Source organism: Lotus japonicus, chromosome 3 (assembly GCF_012489685.1).
Source record: "Lotus japonicus ecotype B-129 chromosome 3, LjGifu_v1.2".
Taxonomy (NCBI): domain Eukaryota; kingdom Viridiplantae; phylum Streptophyta; class Magnoliopsida; order Fabales; family Fabaceae; genus Lotus; species Lotus japonicus.
This window is the reverse complement of record NC_080043.1, coordinates 73,382,499-73,401,035: the sequence shown is the minus strand read 5'-3', so window position 1 is coordinate 73,401,035 and position 18,537 is coordinate 73,382,499. Positions and strand designations below refer to the sequence as shown.

At 33.4% G+C, this 18,537-nt stretch overlaps 1 protein-coding gene across 1 annotated transcript; it reads left to right on the top strand.

Moving 5' to 3' along the window:
• The first annotated feature begins 13,756 nt into the window (after nucleotides 1-13,756).
• On the top strand, nucleotides 13,757-15,728 carry LOC130745772 (putative UPF0481 protein At3g02645). The gene has a single exon (XM_057598144.1). It carries the CDS (start codon nucleotides 13,865-13,867, stop codon nucleotides 15,566-15,568), a length of 1,704 nt encoding a protein of 567 aa, XP_057454127.1. The 5' UTR covers nucleotides 13,757-13,864; the 3' UTR covers nucleotides 15,569-15,728.
• The last annotated feature ends 2,809 nt before the right edge of the window (nucleotides 15,729-18,537 follow it).

Genomic DNA, 18,537 nt, shown 5'->3' with positions numbered 1-18,537 from the left:
AGTAATTAATAAAAGAGTTTTGAAGAAAGAGTGTTATAGTGAGTGTTGCTATTACGCATCATTAGTTTATTCTACATGTAATTGGCGCCACCGTGCACCTTTTCGAGTCCACAGTATGAAACTGGAGGTTACAAGTACAACAAACTGCTACCTATGAGTGCTTTACGCACGAGTATAATAATGATTTTTAGTTTTTTACACTATCAGAAGTCAGCTCGTTTTAAAGTTTAAGAATATATAAAGTTGATTCTAATAAAACAATATCTTCTATAAAGTATCAAACTTGACCTTTATAAATACGGAAGGACGTTTTACTATATTAATACTTTCTGATAAAGAATATAACTGTACATTGAACTGACTTATTTATATTGTATATGAAGAATATTTTTTTAATATTTTAAATTTTTATGAATTAATTAATTGATTTAATAATATAAAGAATAATTATATACATATGTAACGTTTACAGAAATAATAATAACTAATATTGACATTAATACTTTTCAAAATGAATTCTACTAAATAATGTTAAATATATATATATAATGAATATTTTATGTTTGGTTATATATAAGCTAATGGATTAATAGCTAATATACATAATAAGGAAAGCATTCATAATTGTAATTAAAAAATTGAAATGAAATGTTATTTAAATAATACTATCATATTAATACTTTTCCCATGAATATTATATATATGGATATATTTTATAAAAGTAGTTAATATTTTGACTATACATAAGTAATTTTCAATTAAATCATTAATATTTTGACCAAAAAGGTTTTAATAATTAATGTACTTTGAAATTATTTTCCTTTGTAACAGTAAAAGTAGTTTGAAATATAAATATTACTTTTTTGAATGAAATAATAATAAATATTGTTATAATTAATGATATAAAGTGTTATTCTAAGAATTTTTTGCATTGAACTGACTTATTTATATTTATAAAAATATTTTTTTAAAAATTTATTTTTTCATATTTAAAATTATGTTTAGTAAAATAAATAGTAATTATATAAATATACATAAAAAATAAACATAAATAATAATGAATTAATATTGACATTAATACTTTTCATATTGAATTATACTATCTAATTTTTTTTGAAAGCCTATATAATGTTAAATATATATATAAAATGAATATTTTTTTATATATTAGTAGTTTTGGATTAATAACTAATATACATAATAAAAAGAATTATTAATTATATTTACATTTTTTAATGAAATATTAATTAAATAAAACCCACATTAATAATTTTCCAAATGAATATTATAAATATATATAATTTTTAATTAATATTTTATTATCCATGACAAGTGTGGACCTGTTTGGGATACGGTAGCTGCCCCACCTAACAAGTGCGGTTCCCAGGGTTCGATCAATCTCACCCTTACGTGGATCTAGCCTGCCTACCATTAAACCAAGACATTGTTGTTTTTTTATTATACATGAGTAATTTTCAATTTAATAATTAATGCTTGGACCAAATTATTGTAATAATTAATGTACTTCGAAATATAATTATTAATATTTTGAATTAAATAATAAATAATAATAGTATTGTTAATAATATAAAGTCTAGTGAGGGAGCTGAGGGAGATATGAGTTGGGAAGGGGAGGTCTAGTGATCAATTTATCTTTCTGATGTAAAAAACAAATATATAAAGTGTGCTGCTAAAGTGTATAACTATGCGGTGAACTATTGACATTTATATACATTATACTTTTTATTTAATATATTTAACTTTTATCTATTTAAATTATTTTCAATAATATAAATAATATTTATTTTTAATATCATAAATAATTTTGAAAAGTATCATAAATAATTGTTTAAATGATATAAATATGGAAAAATTAATTACTATTTTAGTTTTACATAAGTAAATTTCAATTTAATAATTAATGTTCTTACCAATTTTTTTAATAATTAATGTACTTTGATATATAAACATTAATATTTTGAATTAAATAATAATAATATTATTATCATTAATAATATAAAGTGTGTTTCTAAAGAATTTGTTTTGTTGTAATTTAAAAAAATTCTTTAGCAAGCTAGCAGCACACTTTATATGTATTGAACTAACTTATTTATTTATACAGAATAATTTTTTATTTAATATTTTAATATTTTATGTATTTAATTTATTTTTAATAAACTTCAGTATAGTAAAAGGATTGAATTTTAAAAATTTAAATTAAAACTTTTTAAAAGTATTTGAATTTTAAAAGAAGTAATGAACTTCACTCTTGTATGGATGACATGTGAAGTTCACTATCCACCGTAAGAAGAGAAAGAGCATTGGAAGTAACTTCATTAAGAGAATGTTTTTTGATAAGCAGGGAGAATAGAGAATGTGATTGTGGGCATGACATTAACCCTAATCTTGTGAGTACCTTTGGCTTGCCCTCCACGATGCTCTCTTTGTAAATACGAATCGCCATAGGTGCCACCTTGCTGTTTCAGGGGCCTGCACTCGATGTTCAGCGGATATGGAAGATGGTATACACGCGTTGAGAGATTGCCCTCACTCTAGCGAGTTGTGGGGCAGATTAGGAGCTTGGAACTGGTGGAATTTCTAGAGTTTGGAACTCCATGACTAGATTAAATACCATTCGAGGGGTCTCAATGCAATGCAATTCTTAGCTGGGATTTGGGGAGCATGGAAGTGGCGCAATAACATAGTCCTTGATCAGAATTTGTGGACATATTACAAGTTACATGGCAGAAGGTTCGCCATGAACATGATGAGTTTGTGCAGTTTTGCTCACCGACAACTATAGTGGATGGCATGGACATGTTGTGCAATCGGTGGAAGGCCCCTCCGGTGGGTTTTGTGAAACTCAATACGGATGAGAGTTTGTGAGAGGTAGAAGACAATATGGGAGGAGGCGGTTTACTTCGAGATAACACAAATAGCTGGCTCGGTGGCTTCTTGTGGCATGAGGTGGGAGGGAACTCATTTATTGTTGAGGCTTCAGTGCTCCGCGAGGGACTGTTATTCGCTTGGAACCAGGGACACTGCGAGGATATGTGAGCTTGATTGCTTCAACTTTATCACAGTACTCAAGAGTGTTGTTAATTGGAGGCACCACAGTAGTGCAACATTGCTGGGTGAGATTCGTGGGTTGCTTGCTAGAGATTGGTGTGTAAAACTGACTTGGATCAATAGAGATGAAAATGCTTCAGCGGATTGGCTTGCGCATAGAGCTTCGTCTCTGCCCTCCCTAGGAGTACAGAGGGTTCATTTCCCTTCCCCTGAGTTTGAGGTCTTATTGTTGAAAGACTTTCTCGCGATCCCTTAGTTTTTTACTTGTTTGTTAATTTTCCGGTGCACAAAAAAAAGTATCTTCTTAGGATTAACTAGATTAAAAACGCCATGTAGGATCTTGTAATATCTCGTACCTTCGTTACCCAAAAATCGTATAAAAATCGCACGATACGTATTTATATATACGTGTGTTTCTTTGTTTTTTGACAGTAAAAGGGTAATGTTATATATATATATATTTCAAAGCCTAACAATCAAGAGTAGGAGTAAAGTGGAGATTTGCGCACCAAAAAGCAAATCACCAAGCAATATAGACAGCCCCAAAAAAAAGATAGTTATGATAAATAATTTTCAAAATATAATATATTTATATTAAAAATATACTAATGTGCTTTATTTTACGTGTGATATTATTATTATTATTATTATTATTATTATTATTATTATTATTATTTATAATTATGTGAAATCAATTATATCATGTAATTCAAGTTAATCTCCAAGAGCAACAATACTCTCATTGATCTATATCTCAAATTCAATTGAAATGAAATTCTAATTCAATTCTTATCACATGGCCTTGATCTTCATTGAACTATTTCATCCCTTTCTCTTCACTATTCCTCTATTACCAAAACATTCTTCTCTCCTTCACACACTCAACCTTCCAATAATTACTTCTCATCATTTCTTCAGTCTTTGACCTATAATTCATACTTCACCATGCATGTTCAATAGAGGGACAAGCCATGCTCCACGATCACCCTACGCACAAGGTAAGTGGGGCAAGCTCAAATGTCTGGTGTTCACTCAAACTCAGAAATTCTTCACAATCCTTTCATTTTTACATGTAAAGCCTTGGAGTAGAGAGAAAAGCTCTCGCATCTCTCTACAAGGTTGTGACATAACTGATATGTAAATAAGTAACACAAGAAAGGGGGGGGGGGGGTTTGAATTGTGTTCTTTAAAAATTACTTGTTAAAAATTTGGTTTATGAAAAGAAGATAAGTTCTTAAGAAAATTGTTCTGGTGACTTTTCAAAAACTGTTTAGTGCAGCGGAAGTAAGTAAATAAAGCAGAACGATCAGCACACAGGAATTTATACTGGTTCACCCTAAACAATTGGGCTACGTCCAGTACTTGGCCACCACCAAGATTTTCACTAGCAAGTATCAATGACTTCACCAATACAAGTATTAGACAGGACTTCTCCAAGTATTATCACGGACTTCTCCAAGTATTGTACAGGACTCCTCCTAGTATTATCACGGACTTCTTCAAGTATTGTACAGGACTCCTCCTACAATCAACAAGATTGTTTGGTTCTACAAGAAATCTCTTCTTAAAAGAGTTGGTGTAGACAATTTATGGCACTGGAACTCTCAAGTGTTTTGGGTTCTGAAGGGACGTTGGACCACACAAGAGTTCAGAATCTAAGAGAGAAGTAAAAGAAGAGGTTTGACTCTTTTAAGGTTTGGTATTCTCTCTTGATTTAGCAGAGGTATGAGATCGGATTTGACTCTTAGGAAATCTGCTGTGAGCTTTTAATGCTTTGAAGAATGTTTTGATTAACTGCTCTGAGTTCTTTCTTTTCTTGCAATAATTTTCTCTTCTATTCTGCTTCAATCTTCAGATATGTCCTTTATATATGATCTTGCTAGTTGTGTAGCCGTTGAGACACAAAATCTGGCCGTTGTTTGTAGCCGTTGTGAGTGTCATCTAACCATTGATTCAAATCTCCGGTTGGTAGCTTCATTAAATGCATGCTGCTGTTCAAAGCTATCCTTTAGCCAAAAAGGTGTACTTTGTCAGCTAGTAGGTGGTGATAGCTTTGGGCTACTTTGCAGAAGAGAGACATTTTGGAAAAGTGATGTTGACGTGTTGTCCTTTTTCCTCTTCATTGGTCATCGAGACTTCTCTCTTCAAAGATAAATCAGTTTGCACGTGACCAGATTAGTTTCCTTCTGACTAGAGCATGGGGCAAATAGTTGAGATACAATTTTGACTTTCCCGCTCAAAGACTTCTTCTGAAATTCTGAGGTATGACGTGGCATAGAACGATACAGAATAAGTGTCTTCCTTGTTTACTGGACGATGCGGTCATATCTTGCGTAAACTTCTTTTTCCTTATAAGGCTTAGACATATTCGTTGAAGCATGCGACCTTATAATATATATTTCCTGAAAAATGTCATTAACATCTGGAATTAGATTTTAGTATAGAAAGGTATTTATAAAAATTGTTAGGATCAAAATAAGATTGAAACACGTTGTAACACGTTTGAACTTAACAATAACCACCACCATGTTCTTCATTTTTCTTCCTTCAAATCCACAATAAAACACCACCAAATCACTTTATCTTGTATCCATTGCCTTTTTGGGCGAAGAAACATGAGAAAATCAAAGCAAGGCGGTGCTTCACCATGAAACCAAATTTTTGGCGAATGCTAATCGCTTGTAACTATCATTTTCTCTTTAACTTGACCTCTTCTAGACTTGAAACCACCACAATTGTGTTCCTGACGTCGAGAAGCAACGATCTCCAATGTTGGTTTCCTATCGTCGTCTTGTCTCCACAGTCAACCACCATCATCTCGGCCTTTTTTTTAATGTTGATATGCTATATATTGAATGATAATCATCTATGTAACTATAGTGATTGATTGTTGAATAATGCATTTGATAAATGGAGAGGAGGATCCTTCAGGAATAAGATGATGAACGTGAAAATGAATGATACTGATGGAAGTAAATGGCGTCAGAAGGAGACTTGAGACGAGATGTCTAATTAGTGATTGACTAGCTTCTTTTTAATCAAAAGTTAATCTTGCATAAATAATTGAATGAACTTAGGTGGCCCTTAGCTAAAGATCTAACTAAATATTGTATGACAAATGTTTTAGCATATTTTCTACATTAACCTTTTAGGGTCAATCACTGAATTTGAGAGTATTTCTGATGATAGTACTAAGGAATCACCTTGTGTTTATGACCTTAGTGTAGGTACTCGTTTGGTAATAGACGAAGATTAAAATAAATGATGCTAGACAGGTTGACTGAGTATAAGTCAAGCCTATTGGAAGGAATAATGGAATAATTGGAGAAATAAAAGGGGAGTTGTATTGTGAATTATGTTCAACACGTGCATCATATCATTGAGATGGAGGGATAAGGAGTATGATTGTGCGGCAGCTCATCACAATTAGACTGATGTGCACTCGGTGTGGGATACCGTGATACCCAATGTGGAGATTCTAGAGATGGAGTCTGTGGGGAAAATTCAATGGTATGTATCATCACCAGACTTGGAGGGCTCCGCGTGTCTGGCTAGTGATGTGTACCATGGATCTTGGTGAGTGTGTTGTCCTAACATGAAAACTAATATGGTATTCTATAGCTCGGTATATTTATAGTGCATTATGTTTCTCGTGCGACAATCGAAGGGACTAAGGCCGATCGAGTCAAAGCTTAGGACCCATTATAAATGGAAAATTGATACGAGTAGAGATATCCTCCTTGCTTGTCTGGTTGGTGATAGTAGCCAAATGAAGAATGATAGGTAGGATAACTGACATTGGAAGAGGCAGAATGCAGAATGCATACATTATGTTGTATTGTGATTCTTTTGATTGTGTTATTGTATTGTTGTGTGATTAAATAACATGATTTCTAGTAGAATGTTTTGATAGTGTTGTTTATGTACATATTGTTTGTATCTCATCCTTAAATGGTTATTTTAGAATGTGACAGGTATACCGGTGACTTTGCCTCTGGCCGACACCACCCTTGTTGACTTTGTCTCATCGTTTGGATGGGATATAGATCCTACTACATGACTTTATACATATGTAGGCATGTTTGTTTTAGGTACCGTCAGCCTAATACAATATCACATGGTTACCCAACCTCAATCATTCTCTTTTTATCTTCCATTACACGCCCTACTCTCACTTATTGTGATCACCCCTTGTAGGTTTTTTTACATTGATAGTGTAGATTGAAAACTTATTTACCAAACTAGCGTAACTTTAATTTTATTTACTAAACTAGTGTAAATCGCAATTGTAGTTGGTGATATCTATCTGATTTTTTTTTTCTAAATCGTCACTACCACCGACGATACATGCATACTTTTTATTTCATTTTAGGTGTCGCTGACATCATTGACGATTTTTCCTTTTTTATAATAAAAACGCCACCAACATTGGCGATTTTTATTACCAGTAAAGTTCATCATATAACATGGGATCTATGTATTATACCATCTTAAAATTAAATAGATGTCTCACATGTAAGATATGGATATTTATGGAATCCAACTTGCTAAAGATATACATAGGTCAATTATTAATTTTTTTTTACCTTAGAACATGGTAGATATCGGCACCACTGGTGGCGTTTTTGTTGAAAATAAATAAATTAGAACATGGTAGATATCGGCACCACTGGTGGCGTTTTTGTTGAAAATAAATAAATAAAAAAACCAAAATCTTCAATACTGATGGAGACAAGGGAAATGAAAAAAACATTATCGCCAATGTTGGTGGCGATTTATACTAGTTTGGTAAATAAAATAAAAGTTACACTAAATTGGTAAATAAGTTTCCAATCTATACTATTAATGTAAAAAAACCCACCTTGTACCACCGACACGACTTGTACCTCAAGCACCCCCACTTGTCGTGTTGCCACCAGCAACTGTACCTGCCCCTATATCATTTTCTATCGTAGCATCTTGCACAGATCCATCCCATTTCTGTATGTACCCACTTAGATAGAGTGTGTTGGGTCTGGATCAAGGAGAGTAGACTTGTGACGCTGGTGTAGAAATTTTACAAAAAAAACCTTAAGGCAATTGGGATTGCAACTCTACAACTTATATTCTTGGAGTACTCGAGTTAGACTTGCTCTACCTGGGCTTGTACTCAAGCGGAACCTCAAAAGCCATTGTTGTGGGCTTGTGCTCCTTCTGTGTGTACTTGAGTCTTAGAGGCCCATATTTTTTCTTTTGTTTTTTGAGCCCATTTTTTTTTCGGTTGGATTTTTTTTCCAGACTCTTCTTTTAATCTGGGTCATTGGGCCATTGGGCAAGTGGGCTCTGATACCACTGTTGGAGTGACGCCGCGGAACACTGCTGTTGGAGTTTACTATCCACAAATTGAATTAAGAGTTTAAGAGCATAAGCGGTCTTGGATATCATCCACGTACATTCACCATAAAACCTTAAGGTAATTGGTGAGTGAGTCCTTCCACTTATAAACTCTTTAACTCTTGCTTACACATATTCAATGTGAGACTGTTTCCTTCATTCAAACTTGCATATACTTCAACAGAGTAGTGGCCACTGGCCCCTAGGTTCATTATTGCTGTCACTAGAAAGAGGGTATGATCTTTGAGAAGGATGAGGGATGAAAGAGTTTATAGAGATATGTTTATCAAGGGAGAGCCTTAGGTACTGCTAGGTTTCTCGTCCATATAGAGGGATCGTCTAATGGTGTGATGGGGAGGAGGGTGAGAGGACAAAGAGCAAGCAGTGAAGCAGTTGTTCTATCTGACTATCTATTATGTTGTTGTGGTTGTTGCTAGCTGTAGTCCTGATCATTTCTCTTGGATTATGTTACCAGCTTGGTGTCTTTTGATTAGAATACCTTTTCTGAAATTTGATGGACATGGAATCCTTATGCCTATATCTATGGTACATGTGTTGTATGCAGGTGACTGTTATGCTTCTCTTGACTTGTGTGTGTGTGCCCAACTCTGATGGGTGATTTATGTTTGCAATTAAAAATCTCTCTGAAATGATTTTTCGCTGCATAACATAAACCATTTATAAAAGAAAAAAGAAAAAGTCAATTTCATATAAGGTGACACTACGCATTCAAAAATTTACATATTTTAATAACGTCTTACTCTTTTAACTTAATAAGTACTAAAGGGTCATTTGAGAAAATTAAGAAAAAGAAAGGATGATAAAAGTAGGTGTGGATAAGACGAAGGCTATGTTTGGCATGTTTAGCTGATAAGCTAGCTGAAAGCTGAAAAGTTACGTGATTGAAACAAAAGTGTTTGGTAAAACTAGCTGTTAAACAAGCTGAAATTGTAAAAGGACATAAAAAGACATACTTGTATAATTATTTTTATATTTAACATTACTTTATTTTCACATTAATACCTATATGATGTTAATATTAAAATTATTATCACTTTAAATATTTTTATTAACTCAAGTTATTTATCATCTTAAAAATATAATATTAATTTTTACTTATTTTTATTAATATAATATTTTTAATACTTATGGTGCGCAGGGGTGTGGCGGGAAGTGCATACGTAAGTGTGAGGGGAAAATATGTTTAGTGTTTTTATAAATATATAAGGGTAATGGTGGAATTTTAATAAAATAATAAGGATAAAAATGAGAATAAATTTAATAAGCTATAAGCTTTAAGCTATAAGCTACCTGAGATAGCTTATAGCTTAAAGCTTTAAGCTACTGAAATAAGCTCATTCACCAAACACTTTTGAAGAGCTTTTAAGCTAGTCAAATAAGCTATAAGCTAGCTGAAATGCAGGGCCGGTCCCGACATTTTGGAGGCCCTGGGAAAATAATAAAAATGGACCCCTAATAATTTTAATGTTCGAAGTTTCATCAGAACCATTATGTTGGTTCGTTTGGCAACTGGCCTCTTGCAACCCGCCCAGGGGTCGCGTGTTCGAATTCAAGCAACGTGACCTTTTGCTTTAATTTTTGAATTCTTTCAATTCAAATTAATTAACAAATAACATGTCAAAAGCCAAAAGGTGAGATTCGAACCTGGTACATAAAAGTAACATAGATAGTTACTAGCCACTAGACCAGCTCAAGTCATTATTAACATCTTGAACATTAATTATTATAACTAGATTTTATTTCAGGGGAAAGTTTAATGGATTTTTTTTGGGGCCCCTTCTTTTTGGAGGCCCTGGGCTGTGGGCCTGCTTGCACAGGCCCAGGGCCGGCCCTGCTGAAATGGCATGCCAAACATAGCCGAAGTGTGCTAGTTTAAGCTCTTCACATTGTGGTAGACGGAGTAAGAGATCCCCATAGATCCCTCGTACATAAAATAGATAATGTGTCAATAAAGTATGTCAACTTTTTTTTAATGAAAACCACTTATTTATTTGGGTATAACTTATGAGTTTAATGGATATGCACTGACAGTGTAAAATAGTTTTACACAGTCATCCAATCAAAGCATGCCACATAGGAGAAATAATTACATTTGATTTTAATTTTAATTAAAAGAATAAGATATTTTCTAATTTGGCGGAATTCAGTTGGATGTCTGTGTAAAACTATTTTACACTGTCAGTGCATATTCATTAAACTCATAATTTATAAGACTAGATAATAAAATAGACATGTAGCCAAAATCAAAGGATCCTTATTTTATAGGAATTATTAAAAACATCTAATAGGTAGCACCACCTATAGTATTTGGCTATCCCACCCTAAGAGCATCTACATCCATCATACTCACTAAAATATCTACACTTCATTTTTTATAATTCCTCATAGTGCCACATCATCTACACCACTTTACTAACTTTTTACTCCAACCCAACAACTCTTAAAAGTTTCTATAGTGGATCCCACCATCAACATCACATTTGTATATTTTATTCTTTATTTTTAATTATATTAATTGTAAGTGCTTGTAATAAATACAAACTCACTTTTCAAGTCTAGTTTGGAGTATCTATTCCTACATACTCATCTTTGTCATGTTGGAATTGAATATGTACTCCAATGGTAATAAATACCCATATGAGTATGTATTTAACATTAGATACTACTATTGGAGATGCTCTAAAGGGTTGGTTGAGTGAAGTATATATAAAGAGTTTTTCATATCTAATATATTGCAGATTATAGACTTATTTTTATGGTAATATAAATATAAGTCTATTACAAATTCTCATAAAAACCACCCACAATATTTCATGCTTTGGCCCTCCTCTAAACTTTTATTCATTAAAAAGAAAAACCTAGTGCCTAACCCACCCGGACAGTGGGAAAGCCGGCTTATCCTCACACGCTATTTTATTTAATTCAACGAGAAAGGGTACCTTAGATCCATTGTTATTACGTTCCCATGTGTAAATTTTCAAATAGGCATGCATGGTTGGTTATGTTTTAGTTTTATACACCCAGCTACCCACCATGACCATTATTTTTTTACGTTTACATATCCATTACACTTGTGGTTTTTAATTTTTTACAGAGTAATAGAAATAAATTAAAACATGCAGAACCCATTTACGACTTATGTCATGATCAAAATGATGCATAATGAATTAATGAGGTAAGAATTATATTGCTTATGTTATGTATTAGCAAAGCAAAGTTGTGGTGGGGTATAGTATAGTGACATATATATTATTTGGTTAGCTTTTCTATTAAATAAGCTGTGCATCCTAATAATTATCCGGATCTTTTTAAATGGCATTATTGTTGTATCTTGCCTACTTGATAAAAAAATTATTTTTTGAGAGGGCCAAGAGCTCACAAATTTTTTAAGATTTTTTTTTTCGAGTTAAGTCAAATGGAAGCGAGATGACTCAATTACCATCATTAATCACGCAAAATATCGTCATTGTGGAAGCATGAAAAACCCATTCTTCATTATTTAATTGAAAGCTATCAAACGATAATTTTTGTTTGTGTTTGGAAAAAGAACACAACTTTTTTTTACAAACCAAACATATATCCCTAGCTAGAAGGGCCTCTATCCTTGGAGGAGGATCATCCAAGACTGTGATGGTGCACTAGAGCTCTGCACCTGAAGCTTCAAGATAGTCTGCATGACTCATTTGCACTCCTAGCAATATGCTTGAGGTGAATCTCCCAATCCCTAGATAGCAGTTGGCGGATTTGAAGGAACTACCCGACTAACACATGGAACTAGAAATGATAATATGGACATGAGTTTTTTTTTCTTCCATATATTATAGTCACGTTTGCATATAAGAGGTAATTAATGCTGCTTAAGTTGAATAGAGCTAGCTATTATATATGGACTATAAAGCCCTCCTTCAAGTCTTTGATGCGAGATGTATTTTTAATTACAATATCAAATTATACTCAAAATTAAATTTTCATGTCTCGCCTAACTCGAGAAATATTATACCTTCAATGAAGAATATCTACAGACAAGAACTAAAAGAAAAAGAAAAACTATGAAGAGCTCAGTGTACATGAAAATATGAACTCTTCATAAATTTCATTTTAATTTGTTCAACTTTGTACTTAAAAAAAATCACCCTTTGTTTGTTTAGCTAGTTAATTAGTTAATTTTATACTATTTTCTAACCTAAGCATATACATGTCAACAAACTTATAATGTTTTTAATTAAATTCTTTGTCTCCCATATTTCAAAATTCAAAGTGTCAATAGTTTATTAGGAAACAAACAACCTGCGAGAGTGGAGAATGGAAGGCTTCTCATCAAGGTGGGTTTTGCTTCTTGTGTTTTTTTTTTCCATCAAGCATAGATTTTTATTGCAAATTGTTTAGGTGACACAGCCTTTGAGTGTGGTAGTGTTCAAACTTTGGGTGAATTTTATATTTAGGAGTTGTAAGCAATCGATAATTTAGTGTTCTTTTTGCTACTGTTTGGTGGACTCGCTTAGGCCCAGCCTTGGGAGTATTATTCAATCGTGTGGGCAACTTTTTTTCACCAAGTTGTGTTAATAGTTGGCGTTGGTTGCAAGGAATCTTATTATGTTATACAAAACTCCTTTCCATGATCTTGGTTCCAACATCTTTTCTAGATGCAGAATGTCTTATCACCTTCATGGAAAAGGGCAATTCAAATAATACTTGTTATCTTCCCTCATGTTAGATTTTGTCTTCTTATGGTATAAACTTAAGATTTCATTCTTCCCTCAGCTAGCACATGCTTTGCTCAACGTATAATTGGATCTCTAATGCCAAGTGATGCGAGTAAGATCAGTTTGGCTTGTTATTTTTTATTGTTAGGATGAGTTCAGTGTGCTGGTTGTTAATTGGAATGTGTTGTTATTGTCTTATTGAGTGTTCTGATATGGGTGTTAAGATTTTAAACGGATTTAATATTTTGGTAGCCAGAAATTCCATCTCAGATTAATTTGTTTGTATATTGGACAGAACCTGATAAGAAGTTACTTTTTTTACAAACAGATATAATTTCTCACCTGAGAAGGGTAGTTTCTTATGGTTCATCATTATGTTGAATAGCATGCTTACCTTTCCAGAAAAAAAAATTCAATAAATTGACTAGTGGGTAATCATTTTTTCAGTTGATAAAACAGTGAAAGAGACAACCAAGAGGACAAGTTGCTATAGTAAATTAAACACGAGTAAAACATTCCAATTTGTTTAAGGTAAAGTGACACTAAAGTCTAATATTGGTGAAGTGGTGTGGTGTTGAAATTAAGCTTCATCTTCATATATAACTAAGTCCAGGGTCTCCCCTTAATTTCACTAAATAACATCAAAGATTCAAAACTTCCATCAATTAATTCTGCAGTAAGTTTTGTTTCCCTCAAACATGTCTTCTTCTCTAAGAGCCACCATGTCATATAATTCTAAATCAAGCTTTGATGAGCAACTATGGGTGATTCATATCCGGAAAACCCTCGAAGAAGAACTCGAGGACGATGGACAATATACTGTGTCCATCTTCAACGTGCCGAAGCTTCTTATGGCAAGTGATCCAGATTCTTATGTCCCGCAACAAATTGCAATCGGTCCGTACCACTATTGGCGTCCGGAGTTGTATGAGATGCAAAGGTACAAGCTTGCAGCAGCTAAAAGGTTCCAGAAACAGCTACAAGGCCACAAGTTAGACAACCTTGTTTGCCAATTGGAAAACTTGGAGCAGAGGATCCGAGGATGCTACCACAAGTTCTTGGATTTCAACTGCGAAACATTGGTGTGGATGATGGCGGTTGACGCCTTGTTCTTACTTGAGTTCCTTCAAGTCTTCGCCATACAAGAAGGTGCAAAGGTCCCTTTGGTTTCCTCTAGCATGTCTCATTTGGTGGACTATGCTGGCAAGAAATCAGCTCACAATGCAATATTGAGAGATTTTGTGATGCTTGAGAATCAAATCCCTTTGTTTGTTCTGAGAAAGATGCTGGAGTTGAAATTCTCATCACTGGAAACTGCAGATGAGACTCTTCTCTTGATGCTCATAGGGCTGTTTAAAGAGATTTCTCCTTTCAAGATGATTGAGGAGTTTCCAAACATTAATGTCTCAGAAAGTGCACACTTGCTTGATTTCTTGTATGATGTGATTGTTCCACAATTGGATCAGAAAATACCTGACATGATTGAAGTTGTGTTTGAACAAGAAGAGGAGCATCAAGGAAATGAAAAATCAAATGCTGAAATAGGCCAAGTCAAGCAATTCTTAAGTGAATTGTGGAATCTGCTTTCAAAATTGAACAAAGGGCCAGTGAGTTTGGTGAAAAAGGTACTTGTATCTAGACCTCTAAAACTCATAGTTAAGTTGCCTTGGAAAATTGTATCAAACATTCCAGGACTTAAACTTATGAAAGAACCTGTTGAGAATTTATTTTTCTCTCAAGAAAAAGGTGATGATGGCAAACCAGAAGATGAGAATTCAGGCTCGAAAAGTCTAATGAACAAGCCGCCCTCGATGGAGGAAATCACGATTCCATCTGTCACAGAGCTCTTGAATTCCGGGGTTCGTTTCTTGCCCGTCAAGGGAAGCATATCACAAATCAGCTTCGATGTGAAAACATGCTCGTTTTACCTTCCCATGGTCTGTTTGGACGTGAACACAGAACCTTTCCTGAGAAACATGGTTGCATATGAAGCTGCGGTTCGGTCTGGGCCATTGGTAATTACCCGTTACACCGAAATGATGAACGGGATCGTAGACTCAGAGGAGGATGCGAAGATTCTGAGAGAGAAAGGGATTATTCTGAGCCACTTGAAGAGTGATAAAGAGGTGGCTAACTTGTGGAATGGGATGAGCAAGTCGTTGAGATTGTCTAAGGTTCCATTCTTAGATAAGGTGATTGAGGATGTGAACAAGTATCATAACAGCAGATTGAAGGTTAAGATTTGGAGATTCATGAAGGTTTATGTGTTTAGTTCTTGGCAGTTTTTGACATTTATAGCTGCTATCTTCCTCTTGCTTTTGACAGCCATGCAATCCTTCTGCTCTGTCTATACCTGCAATCGCTTCTTCAACTCTGCGCTACAGCAAAAGCCAAGTAATTGATATGAGTGTGTGCAAAGTTAATTAAAAGTTACCCAAATTCAGGATATGGTATTTACTTCTTTAAGTCTCGTTCTTGGAATTGTACCTTTTATATATTGTTTTCATGGTATTCACTTTATTAATTCTGGATTTTATTACAACAAACTCCAATTTGGTCACATATGTAACTTCATAACAAAAAAATTGTTCAACTTATGGAAAATTTTTCAACAAGTCACCCTTAACTTTAGTGAGATCAACGCTTTATCACAATGTAATAGAGTCAAACACAATATTTTTTTTTTGGTCAAACAACATGAAACATTAGAGGGCCATACTAGTCAAACACAATAATTTAATACTGAATAACATAATTTTTTATCAGAAAATACCATAATACAAAAGTATCTTATGTTAAACACAATATATACTCCCACTATACTAAGACATCCTGAAACATCATAACACCCATATATTGGGTATGCTCATGAAAGACCCAAGGTGACAACTGTTATGGCTGGTCCAAATGGCTATAAGGCCCAAATATATTTCTGGATGGCCCAAAATCACGATCGATTGAATGTCGTGCTTGACCAAGACAACCAAAGTGAGATTAACTCGTCCAAATAGTCAGTTGAGAAAAACATAACCAACACAACCAATAACACCATGGCTACCAGACACGACCATTAATTGAGAAATCATTCGTGATAGCTTCATTAAGGTTAAGTTCTTCACTGCACCTCATATCACACTTTAAAAGGTTAAGCCCTTACATCACTTTACTCATCGAATATTCTTTTAAGTCTATGAGTATATGTATCTAATTTGGAATGTGACTTGAGCATTAGAGTGTCTTTTGCAAGTATATCTCCCGCCACACTTTACCGTGGATACTCCTTACTCCACTGTGCACTCAACCTTCATCTACCACACGAAGATTAGAGGTGCTCTAAGCTATATTTCTAATCTCATCGCAATACATGGTTGGAACACGAAGAAGACAACATTCCAATGAAGTTTTCTCCTCCAAAGAACCAACCATTAGGAATGCCATCATCCGAGCATGATGAGAATTTAAATCCTCAAGAACATATTGGGAATCATATCCCAAATCTTGATGATTTTTTAAAACAATCGAGTTACGAATCAAAGACTTGCAAAAGTCAATTCATGCATCACGTATTCATAACTAGAGCCATCATATGGAGAAGTCTGCGGGGAGGAATGTTCACCATAAACAGAATAGAAAGCGAGATGAACCTGGGTGCGATCGTGTAGAACTACACCTTTAAATTATATTTTTGGAATGTTTATGATAATGAAAGCAAATTTTTAGATTCTTTATAATCAAAGACTAAACACATCTTTACCGGATAACTATAAAAATTAATATTTACAGAGCTCAAAAAGTCTAGAAAAATGAAATTATTGTGCAATTTCTTTCAATTTAATGTTCCCTTTCATTCGGGTACTTAACTAATTTCATTGAACTAAAATGAAACAATACTAAACTAAATGCCTAAAATGGTAATGTAGCTATCTGAACCTCCAAACATTGGGCTTCTGGGTCTATCCTATCCCAATATATATAGATCTTCAATTATTTATTTAGTTACTAATCAAAAACTAAATCATAAAATACTAAATTGGGCCTGGCCCAGCTCTCCTCCAAAGCCCAAAGACAAGAACCTGGAATGAAGTAGCACATTATTAAACTCACTAATTGACCAAAAAAAAAAACTCACTACATTGCAAGGCATACTGTACTCACTGAATGCAAACCAACATTATGAAATGAAGTAGCACATTATCTATATACTTTAGAAAAGAGGAAGGTTGTGAGCCCCACCTCCATGATTTAGCACTCTAGGAATGACTCTCACCTAGCCCCCTCTTTTCTTGACAAGTGTCATCGTATTATTGTTTTGGACCAATATAGTTTAAACCCATTTTGAATTATGTAATCTTTATGGAGGCCCATTATTTAAAGCTATTTGAATGATGATATTGACATTTAAAGATTAGGCATAAGAAATTTGAAATGTTTTTTAAACTGAATTTTCATTTTGGTTTTTAGAACGGATATTTTTAAATGAAGTTCACTGAATTTTCTTTATGGTTTTTAGAACGGATTCCATTTTTTTTGAAACATTCCTTATTTAATTAAAACATTCCCGTCATCATTCCCTAATCAAAGAACCTATCATAATTTCTTTGCTTAAATTTCTTTGGTTTTTGGTTTTTAATTTTTATATGGCTAAACTCCACCAAACTCCTTAAAGAACCTATCATAATTTTAAAACGGACCTAATGTGCATATTGGCATAAGTTAAAAAGGACCAATTTAGAAGTTGGAGTATTTTTTAAAAAAATTGGCACCTAAAGAATATTAAGTACCGAATGTGTACATTGGCTTAACTTATCAAACTTTGCTATTCCTTGCCTAAACCAGCTTTAATTCAGGGAAAATACTTTGGGCATTATTGTTGATTGATTCCAAGCCATAATAAAATAATTTGGTTATTAAATGTGAGATTTTATCTAATTAACCAGTATTTCCTTAATTAAACACCAATTTCGTATTAGTTATATTTTATAAAATAACTGGATTAAGGTTTTTTTTTTAAAACTAATCTCTGCTTGATTTATTTCTAATTAAAAAAAAACAGAAAAATTGAAGGAAATAGAGCAAACTGAATTAATTCCTCCATTTTTTCCCAAAACCCATAACCGCTAAATTGACGGAGATTTTAAATAAGGAATGATTAAAACCAAAATGCACATCGTTATTTCCATCAAGTTTTAAAAAAAGGAATGATGGCAATATTTGCTAAAACATATTTTCATAAATGTCAAATAATTAATAGTATCAACAAAAATTGCAAGAAAAACTGAATAAAATCTTAAGATTTAATTACGTTTTGTCGCATATTTTAATGGGTGATTCTTACTTATGGAAAAAATTATAATGAATTTTGATAAGGAAT